This window comes from Natrix helvetica, assembly GCF_964273705.1.
Source record: "Natrix helvetica genome assembly, chromosome: 3".
Classification (NCBI taxonomy): Eukaryota; Metazoa; Chordata; class Lepidosauria; order Squamata; family Natricidae; genus Natrix; species Natrix helvetica.
Window position 1 is genome coordinate 48417040 of NC_138549.1, and position 20868 is coordinate 48437907.

At 41.4% G+C, this 20868-nt stretch overlaps 1 protein-coding gene across 8 annotated transcripts in view; it reads right to left on the reverse strand.

Moving 5' to 3' along the window:
• Positions 1 to 20868, reverse strand: part of SCML2 (Scm polycomb group protein like 2) — a 62671-nt gene that overhangs the window by 8572 nt on the left and 33231 nt on the right. For all 8 annotated transcript variants that reach the window (XM_081948762.1, XM_081948758.1, XM_081948760.1 and 5 more), the window contains 5 exons: positions 17937 to 18180; positions 11301 to 11554; positions 10308 to 10431; positions 2791 to 2994; positions 985 to 1167 (listed from right to left, as the gene is read on the reverse strand). In XM_081948762.1, coding sequence (XP_081804888.1) covers positions 985 to 1167; positions 2791 to 2994; positions 10308 to 10431; positions 11301 to 11554; positions 17937 to 18180 — 1009 coding nt within the window. The remainder of the gene's footprint in view (positions 1 to 984; positions 1168 to 2790; positions 2995 to 10307; positions 10432 to 11300; positions 11555 to 17936; positions 18181 to 20868) is intronic.

Below are 20868 nucleotides of genomic sequence, written 5' to 3' on the forward strand. Positions count from 1 at the left end.
TCTAAAGCATAAGTTGGAAATAGATGCACTAATTTCTTCCACTAAATTCCTTGAAAATGTTATTTCATGCTAAAACCACAGAATAAGTCTCTTTCCATTGGACAAGACAAGTCAACTTCCAAGCTGTTAGATTTCGCTACGAAGCAGGTGGTAAGTCTTTAACTGTCCTAATGTTGACTATCTCCATTGAAATAAGACTAAATCCTTGGTTGATGGCCATAATGCTAATGGCTGTTTGGTCATTATAGCATATACAATAAAGCTAGAAACCAGCACTACACCTGACACGACTGACTCTAAGCAAGTAAGCAATGTGAAATCAGGACTATGTAAACTGAGCACTTACACATAAAGATATATAGGTACTTATTTCAGATTTACAGATTTCAACAGGCAGTTGTAAACTAAAGAATTTATCACACTATTTTGTTATCATAGCAGTTGTATATCCATATTAATGCTATCCCGCAATCTGGGCTAAATGTAGAAAAAGTATTTCTGTTTGTAAAACTCACACTACAACTGTCAGCAACTTTTTAAGGAAGCTGCATTTTTCTAGGACTCCTAGGAAAGCCTATTTGATTTATGAATGTGCCAATAGCTATAACATGCATATTCTGAATCCCACTTTCCTCCTTGAATATGGGTTGGATTTTTAGTCCTAATACAGTGGTTTTCAGTATACCCTACTTTTAATTCTACAGTGAATGGCAATAATGGCTGACCTTTTGGGGCTCAGAAGCTAAGTAGGGTCCTGTAAGTCAAAATATGCTTTAAAACCTTAGAATTTGTAATTACATACGTGTGGGGAAAAGCAAAACTGCCTACTTTTTAAAATTCTTACTAAATCACTGTGCACTATAATTCAAAATTATTATTCTGCTATTTTGTTTCTTACTTGTTTTGTTTCTAAATAAAAACCATCAATGCTAAAGTACACAAGAGCTATGACAAGAAAAGGAACCAAAGTAATCAGAACATTACCTGACTTGTTTCTATCATGTTCAATGGGACTATGTGCATTTCCCATGTAAGGACTAAAGGGCTGGCTACTGAAAAGATTATCACACTGTAGGCTGTGGCAGAGTTTCTCCAAGAAGCGAAGAACAAAAGATGCACTATTCACAGAAGGAAGATTGATGGCATGTTTCTCCTCATCAAAAGAGGCTGTCAGTAGAAAAAAAAATTAAAATATCAATATTATTACACACAATGAAATACCACCAGTGCCGAACAGAAGCTATCTCCCTTTTAATGAATCCTAAGCATAAAAAGGCAGTTTTTGTACTTTTTCTCTACAAGAGGTTTTGGACCATTTGCAGTATCTCTATGCTAATCAATGTGCATTTGTTTTGCCAAATTTGAAAAGTACATTTTAAAAAGCTATTAACTTTCAAGAATGTAATACTACTCAAATGCAAAGAGTTCATAGGACTCCTCACTATCTCTCTGAAAATATACGTTCCTTTGGGCTATTGGGAATGATTAGGAGCATCAGCCCATTTCTACTGCCGTAGGGCCAGTACTGCAAATCTGAAACTATTTGTTTTATATTTGGGAATGGAAGGGCAATTGGTTCCCAGCCTGGAAATGCACAATGACCAAGACAGAGAATTCTTGTTCCACTGTCATGATATTAAACATTAATTTGAAATCAATGTGTCTTCTAAAAGAGTCAACTTAATAATGCTAGAAATAAGGTGTGACAGCTTAATTAACCATAGAAAACTGTCTCATCTGGCATTAATATAATGTAATAAAGTAAGGCAGCCTTCTTTTTAATCCCAGAATTATGAACAGGCATCCAAATATATATCCTGAAGACTGCTTTTGCTAGTAACAAAGTGACAAGGAGCAATTCTAATTTAGAACTAGAGAAATATTGACACTATAGAGCAGACAGAAATTATATCTATGTAGAATTCTGACTTTTCCAAAACAGCATTCAGCTAAAATAAAAACTCATTGTAGGAAACAGAACACCTTCACAGTTTTGGATCAAATATTTTCATATAAAGCAAAAGGAATGGATATGTGTTTGCTTTTAAATTATAATAGAAAATATTTTTTCTGGTTATTATTTTGGGAGATATGACAAATGTAAGTCAATTTAAATATAACTTATTTAAGAATAAAGAAAGAGGTTTTGTCATTACCAAGCATACAGAGTTTTTATTGGCTTTCAAAATATTGATTCTGCTGGCTTGCTGGTTTTTTTTTAATACTGATTTACTGTAGTTAGTTTACAAGAATCACTGACTAATTGTATTGCATATATAGTTAACAATAGGCCAGAAGACTGGCTTATTCTGTATGTCAACATTACAAATGAGGGGTTTTTTCTCCATCTCTTTGTATAAAAAGATAAAGCCAACCGGAAATAAAAAGCTTCATATAATATTAAATTGGGTCTAATTAGCCAAATAATCAAGACTCACAAACTTAAAGGGAACATTGAAATGAAAAAAACCATTCTTAGCAGAATCCCAAAGTTGCTTTTTCAAAAGGCAACTAGACTTTGTTTTTCCTTGAAGACGTTTCATTTCTCATCCAAGAAGCTTCTTCAGTTCTCATCTAAGAAGCTTCTTGGACGAGAAACAAAACATTTTCAAGGAAAAACAAAGAAAGTTGCCTTTAAAAAACACCTTTGGGACAACCATGACCTGGATGAGTGAGAATCTCCATAGACATTCTTAGCAGAAGATAAGCCAGAGTTGCTGATTTGTTGTTCAGAAATGCAATCTTTGCACCAAGTTGAAGTCTAAATATAAATGAGATAAAATTATGTACCAGTAATGATCTCTCCAGCATGATGCCCAACCCTGAGGAGTCCAAAGACAATTTTTGATTGATAGGCACAATCTACACAAGCTTGGACAGCCTGCTGAAGTACTACATTCACGGGACCTGGTCCAAAGTGATCAGGAAGCTGCTGAATTTTCTTTTCATCAAGATGAGGCCCAGAATTTCCATGCTTGTTAACATAGACACAAACTAAAAAACAGAACAAAACACAATGTAGAATTCATCTTTATCTACCTTCCCAGTGACATAAAATTTAAGTTCTGACAAATGAACAAATACAACCCGTCTTTCTTCTGTGCGCTGCTTGGAGAGTCCAAGCATGGGTTAAATACAGTCTATCTGCCCTAGGACTGAGTAGATTTTTCTTTAACCACGCCTCCTTTGCCTCATTGAGACCAATTTAAAAACTCAGTTCGCCCGTTAAGACTAATTTTGGGGAGGTCCTCAGTTATAAGTCAGATAGATTGGACTCTCCAAATTGTGGAGAGAATTATCTCCTTTTAATTTTTGTATAGATTCCTTGTTTATGTAGTTATAGATAGGCAAAGGCTTAAAAGGAAAAAAGTTACCTTTGAATTTGCTGAGGAGGCTACTGGGTTTCCAGAGAGCTGCTGGTCGCACGCAGCGTGAGGAATGGTGGAGTTGCTTGGCTGGCGGCTGGCGGCGAGCAAGGGGGCAGCGGGAGGCTTCCTGTCCGTTTCCCCAGCCGCTACTGTTAATAGTGCCGCCTGGAGCACTTTGAAGGCTCAGGCGGTGTCGGCGGTTTCTCCTCAACCCGGCATTTTAAAGTGTTTCACATGCTTTTTGTTGGCTGCTAATTGTTGCCTTGAACTCAGAGAGTGGCGGTGCGTGGCAGCGGCCATTTTAGAGTGACTTTTTTGACCAGATCGTCATTTGGAGCCGTTTGAAGACCCACGAGTTTGCGCTCAAGCTCCTCAGCCGCAGATCGCTGCTGGGAAGCGTTTGGCCTTGTCCGGGGCGCCGGCAAGGTCTGCCTGTCTGCAACGAACACTCAAGGACTTTGGGGGTGGCCTGAGGAGGTTTTTGGCCAACGGGCCTTCCTCCTCTCAGATATTGATCTGCAGGTGATCCGTAGCCATCTGGCTCGCGCCTGGTGCCTGTCTACTGCTGCAATCCCATCTCTGCATCAAGAAACAACTTCAAGGCTTCTGCAGATCACCATGGCAGATGGAGGTGTGGAAGCGCAGGAGGTGCTGGCAGGGCCCTCTTCAAAACGCAGTAGGCCAGATCCTCCACCCAAAGGGGGGAAAGGAGGAAAGGGCACCACAAGGAAGGCCTCTCCAGGACCCTCAGGGAACAAAAGCAAACCCAGGGAGGGAACCCGGAAACATAAGTCTGTGGAACACAGAGTTGAGCAGGCCCAGAGGCAGAGCAAATCCCCTGAATAGATGGGCTCATTGCCATGCCCACCCTCTGGCCAGATAGAGGAGAAGGAACCTGGTTCGCCTCAGGGGAACAGGTCTTCCTCATTCATTGAGGTGGAGTCGCGGGATTCCACCCCCGATGCCTCCTGGGGCTATCCTGAATCGCCCAGTTCGTCACTCAGGGAGGAACTGGAACCCTTTCAGAGCATCTTCCCAGCGGAGGAGGGAGCTGGTTTGGTTAGGAACAGAGGCCGTCTCGTTCCATCTAGGGCTCGACCTGGAGGATAAAGGCCCAGCCCTGTCTGCAGAGATGAAAGAAGTGATTGCCCAAGCCATCTCCCAGGGCATAGCCGAGGGGATTCGGCAGAAGGATGCCCGTGCTGCAATAACATCTAAATCAGGACCGCCCCCAGTTCAGGTCAGGGACCAGGCCCCAGCCTCTCCTGGCACCACAGTTGCCACAGAGTAATTGGTCTGGGAGGAGGCCGAGGAATTCCAATTATCAGAGGATGAAGACCTTCCTCCCAATAAGCCCGCTTTCACCGGATTATTTAAACCATCCTTATTTAAGGCCATTTTACACAAGGCCAAAGCCTCCAACGAGCTAGGGTCAACTCCTAAGGGTACGACTGTAATATCTTCCTCCTCTAAGGACCCCAAAGAGGGTCTTTTCAAGGAGAATGCTCCAACTCAGGAACTGATTCCGGTTCCAGACTTATTCATGGATGTTGTCCAACGACAATGGCCCGGTACTCTAACCAATCCCAGCAGTGGGGATAAAAATCTGTATTCTGTAGAGACTAGGATGGAGGATATTTTGAAGTTGCCTGAGGTGGATGCCCCGGTGGTCTCCTTGACTTCCAACTCGAACCTGCCGGCGGACCTACTGGACGGTCTCAAGGCGGAAGACAAAAGAGCCGAAAAGGCTTGTAATAAAACGCATCAGGCAGCCTCTTGGGCAATCAAGGCATCCACCTCAGCCACCTTCTTCACCAGGGCTTCCCTTCTCTGGCTGAGACAATTGAAATCCAAACCTCCTTCTGAGGGATCTCGGTGGCGTCACGATCTCAGTAAGATTATCACCGCAGTGGAATATTCGGCCAACGCCTCGTTGAACGTGGTGAAGTTCGTGTCCCGCGTGTTGGCATCCAATGTAACTTCGCGCCGCCTGCTGAGGCTTCGCCACTGGCAGGCGGACATGAAAGCAATGTAGAAGCTGGCTTCTGCTCCCTTCAAAGGGGAAAGCTTTTTGGTGATGCCCTGGACAAATTTATGATCGAGACAAAGGACAAACGAAAGGTCCTTCTGGCCACTCTTAAGAAAAATGAGAGGAAAAGTTCCGGTTCATTTAGGAAACAGGCCTTTCGAACGCAGGAGCCCGCTCAGGCGTCCACCTCCTCTTCCTACCAGAGACCCTATTCTCAGACAGGTGACAGGAGTCAAGATAGAAACTCCTTTGGAACATGGGGTAGGCAACAACAGCATTCCTTTCGGAAGCCATTTTGTGGTGGTTCCAACTCCTGCCAATTCAGACGCAACAAGTGACCACCAGCGCATCTCTCCCATAGGTGGCTGGCTACAACTTTATGCCGACAAATGGGAGGAAATTACCACAGACTCATGGGTTCTCAATACAATCAGGAGGGGTCTAGTCTTAGAATTTCTGTTATTTTCCCAGCGGACCTTCATTCACTGCCCAACTCCCAAGAACTCCCTAAAGAGGTCCCTCATGCAGGCAGAGATTCGTCATCTTCTGCAAATAAAGGCCATAGAACCTGTGCCGCTGGAACAGGAAAGGAAGGGGTTCTACTCCATTCTTTTTCTGGTTCCCAAGAGCTCAGGGGGGTGGAGGGCCATCTTGGACTTGAAGCGCCTGAATCAGCATCTGGCCTACAAGCACTTCAAGTTGCAGTCCCTCCAGTTCATCCTGGACTGCATAAGGCTACTCACCTCCATAGACTTAAAAGAAGCTTACCTGCACGTTCCCATTCATGCGTCGCACAGGAAGTTCCTGTGGTTCCACTACGATGGGAGGAATTGCCAGTATAGGGCTCTGCCCTTTGGCCTCTCATCCACACCCAGGACCTTCACAAAGCTTCTGACTGCAGTGGCGGCTCACCTCCGGTCGAGTCCGATTTGACTGGAATGCTACCTGGACGACATCATCATTCAGTCCTCGAACCACAACCAAGCCCTGCGGGACGTTCAAGTTCCTGTGGTTCCACTACGATGGGAGAAATTGCCAGTATAGGGCTCTGCCCTTCAGCCTCTCGTCCGCACCCAGGACCTTCACAAAGCTTCTGACTGCAGTGACGGCTCACCTCCGGTCGAGTCCGATTTGATTGGAATGCTACCTGGACGACATCATCATTCAGTCCTCGAACCACGACCAAGCCCTGCGGAACGTTCAAGTGACCATACGCACCCTGCAACAGCATGGCTTCTCGGTAAATCGGAAGAAGAACCATCTTGAGCTGACCACACAAATTCAGCACTTAGGCACCATCATAGACTCGGTTTCTTGTCAGGTGTTTCTATCTCCAGACCGTCTGCACAATCTCAGGAGCAGAGTTCGTCAATGCTGGCAGCTCAGGTCAGTGCCGATCATCAAACTCTCGCAACTTCTCGTCATCATGATATCCTGCCTAAAGGTAGTTCCCTGGGCGCGTCTTCATGCCAGGGAACTACAGTGATTCCTTCTGCCAATGCAGAGGTCAAAGGACAGCAACTCTCCAAGACGAGTTCGTCCCCCGCAGAAGGTGATCCGCTCCCTCAGATGGTGGCAGTTGACAGCAGTAGAGAAGGGGTGCCAGTTCAAGGAGCCCAAAAGAGTCATGGTGACCTCAGATGCAAGCCTCTATGGATAGGGGCACATTGTCAAGGACAGCTGACGCAGGACAGATGGATGCAAAGGGAGGCAGCTCACAACATAAATTGGCTGGAGCTGGGGGCTGCCTGGCTCGCCCTACGCTGTTTTTCAGCACAGATTGTGGGCCGCCATGTACTGTTACTAACATATAACATAGGAACAAAGGCCCACATAAACCGGCAGGGCGGCACCCACTCCAGGAGACTCATGACAGAAGCGGAGTCTCTGGGCAGGTGGGTGGAACGCCACCTAGCGTCCATCAGAGCAGATCATATATCTGGGACAAACAACATGAAGGCAGACTGGCTGAGCCGGCAGACAATCGACAACTCCGAGTGGCTTCTGCATCCAGATCTGTTCCAACAGATAGTTCAGAGATTCGGCCAACTGCAAGTAGACTTATTTTCTACTCATGCCAATACACACCTGCCAAGGTTCTTTTCCGTTACCACTCGCCCCAGGCGGAGGGGACGGATGCGCTGAGGTGCAAGTGGCCCTCAGGACTCCTCTATGCATTTCCTCCACCCCCACTTATTCCGCAGGTAGTAACCAAACTCCTAGCAGAGGAAGCGGAGATCCTCCTTGTGGCCCCACATTGGCCCAGGAGGTCCTGGTACACGGACCTTGTCAGCCTCTCCATCCAGAAACCATGGAGGATTCCTCAGGAGCAGATCTCCCTCAGCCAGGGGGCCATCTGCATCTGGACCCCCAGTGGCTCTAATTAGCCATCAGGGGGAGCTCCTGAGGAAGCAGAATCTTTCTGACAAGGTCATCAAGACTATTCAAGCGTCCAGAAGGCCATCCATTACACGAATATATGATGCGACATGGGTTGCCTTTTCAACCTGGTGCAAAGAGCAAGGTATCAGAGACATTTCAGCTTCCATACTGCAACTGCTAGACTTCCTTCAGGATGGTTTGGACAAAGGACTGGCGCCCAACACCCTTTGACAGCAGGGTGCCTTGTCCACCATCCTCGCTAGAGGTTCATCCCAATCCCTGAGCCAACAGCCTCAGGTCAAGAGTTTCCTGGAGGGCATGGCCAATATCCGTCCTCAGACTATACACAGATATCCTTCTTGGAATCTGCCGTTTGTTCTGCGAGCCCTGACGAACGCACCGTTCGAGCCAATTCGGACTGCCAGTCTTCGCCATTTGACTCTTAAGACTGCCTTTCTAGTTGCAATTACGTCTGCTAGAAGGGTCTCAGAGCTTGCGGCTCTCTCAGTCAGGGAGGAACTGTGTATAATACATACTGATCGGGGTCATCTTGAGACTCGACCTCTTTATCCCCAAGATGAACATTCACTTCCACAGAGCCCAGGAAGTGATTCTCCTTAACTTTTGTCCCAGATCTATGCATCCCAGGGAGCGTACTTGGCATAAGCTAGACATTAGGCAAGCTGTTCCCATATATGTTAGGAGGACTAAGGAATTTAGACACTCCGAGTCATTTTTTGTGTCATTTCAGCCTGAGTCGTTGGGCCGCAAAGCCTCATCTTCAACCATTGGACGTTGGCTGCGGGCCTGCATCAAGATGGCCTATGAACATCAGGGTAGAGCCATACTAGGTCGGGTGACGGCACACTCCACAAGGAGTTCTGCCACTACAGCAGTGTGGGCGACCCAAGCGTCCATCATTGACATTTGCAGAGTAGCTACGTGGGCATCCCCCACTGCATTCATTAGAAAGTACAAAATTGACACCTTTGCCTCAGCCTCCTTTGGAAGACGTGTTTTGCAGAAAGTTGCCTCGGCTCCGGACAATCTGGACACAAACTCTTCCCACCCTGGGACACAATAGCTTGGGTATGTCCCATGCTTGGACTCTCCAAGCAGCGCACGGGAGAATGACCATTGGCTTACCTGAATGGTCGTTCTCTGGGCTCTGCAGGAGAGTCCAACCCCGCCCAGGATTTAGCTAGGTGTCCAAGACCTTTTGTCACGGTTAGGATCCTGAAGGGCGTCTTGCAGCGGATAAGACCTTTGTTTTTAAACTGGCCTCAATAAGGCAAAGGAGGCGTGGTTAAAGAAAAATCTACTCAGTCCTAGGGCAGATAGACTGTATTTAACCCATGCTTGAACTCTCCAGCAGCGCCCAGAGAATGACCATTCAGGTAAGCCAATGGTCATTCTCTACCAATTTTTCTTACCCAAGAAATTCTTGCTTTCCTTTTTAACACCGAAAGGAACTGGAATCCCAAATTTTCACTTACAGGATACATTCAGATGAACCACAATGTCCACCTTGAGTACATGGTCACATTGATTGCACTTCTAATCCTGTTTTTTGCTACATTTTCCAGAATTAAACAGAAAATAGAATCCCTTCAATTAAACTTATCAGTCTTCATTTTGTTCTCCTTTATCAAACATCTGCTCCCCTCATCCCTCCCCAGAGATTTGACTTCCAAAACCTTATAGGGAATATGCAAATATTTGTCAAAATTACACTGAATGCATTCACAGCATAGAATCTTCAAAGAAGTTATCTACAATTTAAAACAAAACAACTAAACAGCTGGACTAAAAAAGAACCAAAGATGCCAAACAATGATTAGCAGTAGGAAATAAATTATTTCTTTCTGCTCTGGGTAAACTAAAATAGAAAGATAAAAAGGTTGTTTAGAAAAAATGATACAGGGACAAGGATAATAAAGGTACGCATAGCCAGGAAACACAATCAATAGGGATAAAAAAGAAAAGGGAACTTTGAAAGCAAGACTATAGAAGTTGGAAAGAACACTTAAACAAGTAAGAGAGTAAAAGAAAAATGTAGAAAAGTTGCTTAGTAGTTGCACAGAAATTTAAAAAACAAGAAAATAGCTGTGAAAAAATAATTTATTATCAGGAGATCAGAAAATACACAGGTACACTAAAGAAAGTTTGGGGGAGAAATAGCATTATTCATCTAAGGTACTATCTGCTGATCCTTAGTGAAACAGAAAATAATGCCACAGAAGAAATAGCAGATTTCCAAAACTGCACAACCTGAGTTCCATTTAACACCATATACATTATAATGTTTAATACACACCGGCACTTGCATAAAGTATTGCTTTAGAAATTGATAACACATATTCTATATTTTTCAAATTGATGTAAAATGGGAATGCATATCCAGTGCAAAGCCTCATAGCTACTTTCAGACTTGTTTTTGTGCCTCTAAAACACTGTAGTACCTTAGAGTAAATTGAGGAATCATCAGAATTTGACCCCGTGAGATTTTTTTAAATAGGTACATTTACCTGTTGAAATAACAGCTGATGTACCAGTGATAGCAGGTGCCTCTCTGTATATCGGGGGGCTGCTATTGTCGACTGTTGCAGAAATAGGAGAAAAGACGAGAGGTTGCATTGCTATGTTTTTTTTCTGTTGAAAAATAATATATTTTATTACATTAAAATATTTTTGCAAATAGTCAAATCATATTTTGGTCAATATCAGTTGACACAAGATTTTGATACAGTTAATTATGTCAAACAAGCACAAAATATGTTGTAGATTTAGAGTTTATTCCTGATCTGAGATTCTCCAGAAGAGGCAAAAACATGATCTCAGCTAAAACTAGCAACCAGATGAGAGCTTTCAGAAGCCAGGCCATCAAATAAAACGACAACCAGCCCTATATTGAAAGAAACATATTTGGCAGATTTAGTCAACTGTTATAAATATCTGCCTCAGCAATTTTTTAAAACTAGATTGTATAAATATAGTAAATATCATTTTGACCACTTACAGAATCATGCTCATCTATGGGACAAACATTCTATTCCCACTTTCTTTAAATACCTCCCACTGAAAAGAAGTTCCTTTAAAAGTGTGTGTGTGTGTGTGTGTGTGTGTGTGTGTGTTCTCGTATAAAATTGTAATATAAAATTGATCAAGTTTAGCTTATCTGCATTATAGAAACAAGGGACAAAGAAAATATGAAGACTTGGGGTGGGAGAGCAGACACTTTTGGATTAAGAAAAATTAGTAGCTCAGAAAGATTTTAAACCCTGGCAATTTAAGACCAAGTAAATATGCCAATGCTGTTACATTAAAATAATAAAATATGTAATTTACAAATCATATTCTGCACTGGGACAGCAACAGAACACTTTGGAAACAACTTTCAAAAAATAATAAATCTAGGAAAAGTAGATTCGGTAAAGAAACTTTCACACATGGGGCAGGAGAATGCAAGTTATTAATCAACAAAACAGACTATCCCACCTATGATAAAAAATTATACTAACTTTTCTTCCTGGTTTTAAGTCATTTTTCCTTTTTTTGAGGTTTTCTTTGTGAGAAATGTTTTTGACTACTGGAATATTTTTAGGAGACTGGACTTTCCTAAGGACGGTGGATGGAGCCAGTGGTTTTGCCCGAGTGAGTTTCCTGCCTTTGGCAGTTGGAACAGGTGAAGCTGATTTCGGGGGAGACTGCATTGAGCTCCGAGTTCCTTTGGAAGGAGAGGTCTGTGCTTTGATATTATTCTTTGTGCTAGAAACTGTGGAAAGACACATGGACCATCTTTATGGATTGTTAAAGTAATATCCAACCAACAGGATCCTCAAATATTTTTTTAAAATTCAGTAATACTTTAAAAGAGGTTTACAATCAATGATGAATTAATTTTTTACTAACTTTTCTGCAAGATAAGGAAGGCCTGTTTTCTTATCCAGAAATTTGCCAGGGTACCTTTGTTTGTATGCTAATAAAATCTTATTTCTGTACATAAAACTTTCTGGAGGCACAACTAAAGTCCTGGCTCTTTTCCCACCTCCCAGCCTTGGGAACTCCAGCTGGGATATTATAGAACTTAAGGCCAAACTACAGATTACTTTAAAAATGTAACTAGTGTTTAAGATTTTTTTTTACTTAAACCAAGTGAACTGAACCTAAGTGGATCAAGAGAAACTGTGGATGAAGGAGGACAGTTTTAGCTTTTCTATATCCATAATAATTTCCTATCTGGAAGAAAGCCTCACATTAGCAATTAATTTTGTCAAAAAGCAATGTAATGAGGTCAGCAGGCACGTTAAGAATTAAATACATATAAATAATAAACAATGATAAAATTATGCATTTCTAAATACATTTCTTTTATTCCCACATTACTAATTAATTACTAACATGCATTTTACATTTAAGTTGCTGTTTGATATGTTTTGTCTTTTTATTTAAAAATAAGACAAAATAAATACTTCATATTGGTATGTAGGATTCAGATGGGATCTATAAAGTTCACTCAAGCAAAATTAAACCCTAAATAATCACCTTGTGTAATTTGACATTAGTTTTGACAAATTAAAAAATGATTAACAATAAATGATAATAGCTCACATTGCTTGATAGTCTGCAATATTTATAAAATAAGTACAGATAAGTACACAAAGCATCTTGGGACAAGAAGTATAGAATAAGCAAAACGAATAAACATAACCCTTAATAGTGTTATCCATTTTAAAAGTGGTTATCATACAAGAAATATCAATACAGCAAATATACAAGAAATTATTACACTAGGCAAATGCACACAAATACATCTCAAGAACAAAGCAATAAATCTGTTTAAAATACTGTAAGATTGATTTCTTTACAACATACCTGGTAAATAAATACCAATTGTTAAAAGTTATATAGTATGAAGATGTTTGGGTTACTGTCAAATTACCAGTTTATTACCAAATTACCAGACCTCAATACCAGGAAAGATTCTGGAAAAAATAATCAAACAACGAATTTGCGAACACCTAGAAGCAAACAAAGTAATAGCCAAAAGCCAACATGGATTTGTCAAAAACAGATCATGCCAGACTAATCTTATTGCATTCTTTGATAATGTGACAAAATTAGTGGACCAGAGGAATGCCGTCGATATAGTTTACTTGGACTTCAGTAAGGCTTTTGATAAGGTAGACCATAACCAACTACTAGATAAAGTAGAAGAATGTGGGTTAGACAGCATCACCACCAGATGGATTCGTAACTGGCTGACCAACCACACACAACGTGTAGTCCTCAATGGAACTGCATCTACATGGAGGGAAGTATGCAGTGGAGTACCCCAAAGGCTCTGTTTTAGGCCAAGTACTCTTCAACATCTTCATCAATGATTTGGATGAGGGAATAAATGGGGAACTCATCAAATTTGCAGATGACACCAAGCTGGCAGGAATAGCCAACACTCCAGAAGATAGGCTAAAGATACAGAAGGATCTTGACAAACTTGAACATTGGGCACTATCTAATAAAATGAAATTCAATGGTGAAAAGAGTAAGGTTCTACATTTAGGCAACAAAAATGGAATGCACAGGTATAGGTCCGTGATGGCGAACCTATGGCACGCGTGCCACAAGTGGCACGCGGAGCCATTTGTCAGGGCACGCGAGGCGCTGCCCTGTCAGCTGGCTAGCACGCATGTGTGCGCTGGCCAGCTGAGTTCACCTTTTTAAATGCTATTTTTCGCCTTCCCCAGGCTCCAGAGGCTTTATAGGAGCCTGGGGAGGGCGAAAAGAGCCTCCCCCGCCCCCCCCCCCCCGAGGCTCTTTGTGCCCTGACAAATGGCTCCAAGTGCCATAGGTTCGCCATCACGGACCTATACCTGTGCATTCCATTTTTGTTGTGACTTCCGGGTTGCTCGGAGGGTGGTTTTAAGCGTTCCAAAGGCTTCAGGGACTGTCCGAGGCTTCCCTGATGCCTTCGGAGTGCTTAAAACGACCCTCCGAGCAACCCGGAAGTCACTTCCGGTTTGCTCGGAGGGTGGTTTTAAGTGCTCCGAAGGCTTCAGGGAAGCCTCCGGACAGTCCCTGAAGCCTCTGGAGGGCCTCCGGGGGGTCGGGGGAGGCTCTTTTCGCCCTCCCCAGGCTCCTATAAAGCCCCTGGAGCCTGGGGAGGGCAAAAAAAATGTAAAAATGGGGGGGTCGCGCGTTGTGTGCGCATGCGCACTGGGGGATCGCGCGTTGCATTATGGGTGCGGCACGCCCGCACTCAACCCCCCTGCGCTCCCCCCACTTGTGGCTCGCAAGCCAAAAAAGGTTCGCCATCACTGGTATAGGTGGTACCTTGCTCAGTAGTAGTAACTGTGAAAGGGATCTTGGACTCCTAGTGGACAACCATTTAAATATGAGCCAGCAGTGTGCAACAGCTGCCAAAAAAGCCAACAGTTCTAGGCTGCATCAACAGAGGGATATTATCAAGGTCACGTGAAGTGTTAATACCACTTTATAATGCCTTAGTAAGACCACACTTGGAATACTGCATTCAGTTCTGGTCACCACGATGTAAAAAAGATGTGGAGACTCTAGAAAGAGTGCAGAGAAGAGCAACAAAGATGATTAGAGGACTGGAGACTAAAACATATGAAGAACGGTTGCAGGAACTGGGTATGTTTAGTTTAAGAGAAAGAAGGACTAGGGGAGACATGATAGCATTGTTCCAATATCTCAGGGGTTGCCACAAAGAAGAGGGAGTCAAACTATTCTCCAAGGCACCTGAGGGTAGAACAAGAAGCAATGGGTGGAAACTAATCAAGGAGAGAAGCAACTTAGAACTGAGGAGAAATTTCCTGACAGTTAGAACAATTAATCAGTGGAACAGCTTGCCTCCAGAAGTTGTGAATGCCCCAACACTGGAAGTCTTTAAGAAGATGTTGGATAGCTATTTGTCTGAAACGGTAAAGGGTTTCCTGCCTAGGCAGGGGGTTGGACTAGAAGACCTCCAAGATCCCTTCCAACTCTACTATTGTATTGTATTGTGTTGTATTATTACTAGCCAGATTATTCTAAAATGTCAAAACCTGTTAGGTCAATAAATTTCAAAACACAAAGGAAACAATTATCAGTGTCAAAAGTATATGTGATGACCAGTGGTGGGATTCAAATAATTTAACAACCAGTTCTCTGCCCTAATAACCAGCTGGGTAGGTGTGGCTCGGTGGTCATGTGACTGAGTGGGCGTGGTCAACTCAGCATGACTCATATCGATGCGCGCTTCGCTTTAGCTGTTACAATGTAATAAGGGTTAACCGGAGAGGCAGTTTCTGTAATCAGGGCAATAAAGATTAGGCTAGAAACAACACCAGAATGTTTCCTTCCTGCCTTTCTTACAGGATTAGTCCTGTAAAGTGGAAAAAAACAAAAGGAGATTTCTTCCAACAACCGGTTCTCTGAACTGCTTAGAAAGTTAACAACTGGTTCTCCCAAATAGGTGCGAAACCCTCACAATGCCTCAAATAGCCTCTGGCTGCAATTAGTCCAGACCAGTTTTGTCTGCCCCATGGCTGAACAGCAATAAATCCAAATTTATTTGGCAAATCATGGAGTTCAGGAAGCAAAAGATCGGTACTTCCAGAGCCTTCGGAAGCGAGGACCGCAAGCATGTGGCGCTGAGCCAATATCTCCTCGTCAGAGGGCTCAAATTGAGCCGTAGCCACTCTGGAGGAGTGGTGAAGTAAAGGGGAACAACCTGGCTAGTCGAGGAGAGCTGCATCTCTCTTCCCTGACTAGGAAAGCCCCCTCATCTGAAGACGAGGAGCAGTGGCAACAAACATGGTTGCCATGAAGCCGGGGGACAGCCTGAACACCTAAGACTGCACTGGAGCGGAGAAAGCGAGTAGTGGTGAGAGATTATTTAAATTGAAAAATGACCCCAAGGAATGCAAGGGGGAAGCATATTTAGAACTATTTGCCAGTGGCTTACAAGAGTGTTAAAAAAATACTGGAGAAATGAAGATTTTTTTTTTAAATTGTTAAAAAAACCAAGGAAAACAAAATTGAACTCTCAAAGTTAAAGACGCGGTATCGAAAAGGCATTGTTAATGCTGGAATTAGATCCTGAGCTTTTCTTTTTTTCTCTGCCCACTTATTGGATTTATAATTTGAAATAACTAAAATCGGAATTGTCAACAATAATAGAGAGAGACTGTAGCAAGTTGAAGCTACAGCGCCATCTGCTGCTAAAAGAAGAACCGTGCAACTCTGGGAACAATCATTTATATATGCTGGATTACAAGTACTCATTTTAAAAACAGAGTTATACAAATAAGAACTTTAGCCAGAAGACCCCTTCATATTATTGAACAAATAAATGTGATTGGAAGAGATGTAGATAACCCCTTGTTATTCTTTTTAATTGGATTGACTGCTTGTTGATTTGACATTTAAAATTGTGATTCTAATAATTTCTGGACAATTGACTCAAAAGGAGGCTTGTTAAGCAAAAACGTAACCTAAAATAGAGTTCAGTGGAGACAATGGAATGGAGCTGATGTATCAAAGCATTAAGGATTTTATAAAGGAACAATATAAGGAGATGATGCAAATATTTGATCATATAAACCAAAAAATTGGAAAATATAATACAAGGAACAAAGAATAAAGACCAGGATACTGAGGAAAGAATGGAGCTACCAGATGAAGCGGAGGAGATAGCAGAACCAAGAAACCAACAAGAAGAAGACAACAATGAGCAGATATTATTAAAATTAATAGGGAATAGAGAATTACAACAAGAAGAAAACATTTTAAAAGGGAATTGGAGAAACAGCAAGATAGCTGGGGAAAAGAGACAGGGGTTAGAACAAATAGCTGTAAAACTAGACAGTGGGCAAAGGTAGAGAGGGGAGAGAAAGCTAGAATGTATAGTCAAAATATAGATTTTAACATTCCATCTGGGTATAGAACATAGGAAAAGAAAAGAGACCCCATTGATCCTGCCTTACAAATAACTCCATTTCTTGAACTTTTAATACAGGTAATACCCGGGTTACAAGCGTTCCCTTAGCGAACATTTGAAGTTACGTGTTTGTGAACAAGCCCGAAACTACGAATCTTGCAGCACCACAGCAGTTGTTTGCCCTTACAAACAACCACAGAGGCATTTGTCCTGCACGTTGCCAGTCAAAATTGAGCTTCTGAGGGGTGGATCCGCCCCTCAGAAGCTCTGTTCGAGCATCCAGAGGCCTCCCCTAGTCTGTTGCAGGCCAAAATGGAGCTTCCAGGGACCAAGGGAGGCCCGTGAGGGCCAAACGCAGCATCAGAGGGCTGGATTCACCCCTCAGCAATTCCATTTTGTCCAGCAACTTGCCAGGTGAGGCCTGCAGAGACCCAAAGGGGTGCATGCAGCTGAGAGGTAGGAGAGGAGAGTGCTTGCTAGATCTTCACAAGGTAAGTAACCTAGCACAGCAGGTTGGGGGGGGGGGAATTGTGGGGAACATGAGATATTTCAGTGGGTTGGGTGGTCTTAGGCAGATGGCCTGTTCCATCAGTAGCCCCCCCCCCATGGCCTTCCCCACCCTGAAAAAGCTCATGTGCACTTAACGAGCCTCACATTCGTAACTCGAGGACTACCTGTAATATTGGGTGCTAAACAGTCTACAATATTTGTTTAAGAATGTGTGCCTGACTTCAATTGATTTTACTGCCCTTATTTTTAAAAGTGCTTATATAATGTCCTTAGTAGCATGAAAAAATATTCCAAATAAATAAATGATAGAGCAGTTCAACTTCTTTATTTCATTTGAATAGTTAATTGACAAATTCGACAAACGAATCTTCTCCTCACCCACACATACATAAAAGAGGAGGAAAGAGAATGGCAGTAGGTAAGCTCAGTGGTTGTCATTTCTTTAAAAATGAAATGGTTTATTAATGTATATGGATCCCTGGAATACCTAAACCAATATAGAAATTCTTACAATATAAGGCTGTATTTTATATAGTAAGCCCCACCAAAAGTGAAAGTTAAGTGATTTTTAAAATCAAACCAGAGAAATACTTTTTTGTTACATTTTATGGTATTTAGAATTTTAGAATATACACCATAAAGATGGAACCTGAAAAGCTTAATCGATTTTGTTAAACACAAACCACACAATAAAGATTCTTACCACTTTTTCCTGGTGGCTGTAGTGCATCCCCTGTTAAATCACACCATCCAACTGGAAAAATATCTCGAGAATCATATTTACACCAATAGTCAAATGCTCCACGCCAACCATCAAAGGTTATAAAAACTTCATCTCCTCTTACATCCCCAATAGTTGCAGGACATATTAAATAAGGATTTTTTCTGTCTATTGCTTCTAGCTTCATTCCAATCTTTAAAAGATTTTGAGAAGGCTTTGGAGGTTCCTATCAAATTAAGAGAAAACAAGCAAATATATGCATTTGAAGCTTTTACTTAACCAAATTGTTACAAATTTCTTATTCATGCTCCAAAGTATTATAATTTTTCCACTCATGTCAATTTCTCAAGTATTCTTTCTCAAAATTACAGAAAAGTATATGCATTGAAGTTTTTTATATGAACATAAAAAAACCCCAGGAATATTTTTACGTTTGAGAATGCAATAAAGATTATATTAAAGTTATTATTAGAGAGACCTAACTGTCAAACAATATAAGGTTCTATTAGTTTATTAATGAAAATGTTATTAGAAAAGCAAAAGTTTCAAATGTCATACCTGTCTTTCAATGTGAGAAATATGAATAGGGCATTTACAATCTTTAACATGATACAAAATAGTGTGTTTGTAAACTAGCAGGAGACTGTAAGAAAGCCATTGATATTTGAATAATGTGAGTTTAATAGTTGTTCAAGTGACAAATTACTACTAGGAGTCTTTTTCATTCTTAATCTTTTTGGTTAAGTTGCCAATTCAGTGAACAGAAACTAATATTTTCTATTAACTGAAGTTATTAAGTTATATCTGCCTAATTACTAAATCAACAGTTTCTTTTTTATATAAAGGTATGTATATATGATACTGGCAATGTGTGAAAAGCTGGCATTGTATAGAATGCCTAGGAAATCTATAGAATGTGTGATGTTTTTAGGCAAAGTATGAAATGTCTGTTATTTTAATATGCTATATACTGGCATTCAGAAAGTATTCAGACCTCCCTTCACTTTTGTCAATTTTGTTATGCTGCAGCCTGATTCTACAGTTGTTGAAATGCATTTTTTTCATTAATTTACACTCCGTATCCCATATGACAAAGTGAAAACAGATTTTAGAAATATCTGTAAATTTATTAAAAAGAAAAAAACTGAAATATCACAAGGATGTTCAGACCCTTCTCTCAGTACTTTTTTGAAACACCTTTGGCAGTAATTACAGCCTCAAGTCTTTTTTGATATGATACAACAAGCTTTGCACACCTGGATTGGGGGATTTTCTGCCATCTCCCTTGCAAATCCTCTCAAGCTGTCAGGTTGGATGGTGGCTGTTGGTGGACAGCCATTTTCAGGTCCCTCCAGAGATGTTCAATAGGGTTCAAGTCAGGGCTCTGGCTGGGCCACTCTAGAACATTTACAGAGTTGTCCCTAAGCCACTTCTTTGTTGTCTTGGCTGTGTGTTTAGGATCATTGTCATGTTGGAAAGTGAACTTTTGGCCAGGTCTGAGATCCTGAGTACTATGGAACTCAGGTTTTCATTGAGGATATCCCTGTACTTTGCTCCATTCAGCTTTCCTACCAAATTTCTTCCATTTGAGAATTATGGTGGCCACTGTGCTCTTAGGAACCTTCAATGCAGCAGAAATTTTATTGTAGCCTTCCCAAGATCTGTGCCTTGAAATAATCCTGTCCCTAAATTCTGCAGGCAGTTCCTTTGACCTCATGACTTTTGCTCTGCTACAGTATGCATTGTCAGCTGTGAGGCCTTGTATAGAGAGGTGTGCCCTTTCCAAATCATGTCCAATCAATTTAATTTACCACAGGTCAACTCCAATCAAGGTGTAGAAACATATCAGCAACGATCAAGAGACACTAGAGCTAAATTTCAAATGTTTTTGCAAAGAGTCTGAATACTTATGCCAATGTGATATTTCAGGTTTTTCTTTTTAATAAATTTACAGACATTTCTAAAATTCTGTTTTCTCTTTGTAATTATGAAGTACTGAGTATAGATAAGCTAGAAAAAATGCTACAGTTCTACAACAGTAGAATCAGGCTGCAACATAACAAAATTGAAAAAAGTGAAGGGGATCTGAATACTTTCTGAATGCATTATAGCTTACCTAGGCAATATATAAACAGTGACAAGAATTATTTGGGGAAAGTATGAAAAAAGAGTCATGAAAAGATGTAAATGAAAATGAAAGAAGAAATGCAAAATAAAGTACAGGTCTTTGTTACAAAAAAACAAGAGAAAAAGACGACTATTAAACAACTTATTGCAACAAGGAAGTCTAGAATGGCATTTTAGCAGGAGTATTTTATACTTTGATAGTTTTCCTTTTGGCATTGCATGGAAATGTTGAAATATTAAGCATGTCAGCCCTGAAGCTGACCTGACTGAGGCCATTTTGAGACTTCAGCACTGACACACTGGAGAAAAGGGAGTGGGAGAGGGAAATAGAGATAGTTGGGTTTTGTAGTCGAAACAAAATACTTCCTCTTGGGAACCAAGGACATTCTTGCAGGTGCTCAGAAAGAAGAGACTGAAATCACCTAGCAACTGGACAGTATCATGATTGGACCATGTGACTGATTGTTTTGAGAAAGTGAAAAACGTTTACTTTTAATTAGGTGAAAACCACGGGAATAGAGTCGGTTTTCACCAGCCTGTGCCAATATGACAGATCCAATAAACTTATTATTTGAGGAATTTACCTGCCTCAGAGCTTTGTTTGCTACGAGTATGTTACTTGGAACCCTGACAAACCATTTCATACTTTGACATTTCATTTTTAGCACTCTATAGTGCCTAATTTCATACATTGAAAGTAACATATATAACATTAACAATTTTGATATCGTTAGTTTTACCATTGATTATTTTGAAGCATTATTTGATTATATGGACGTGGTGCCAA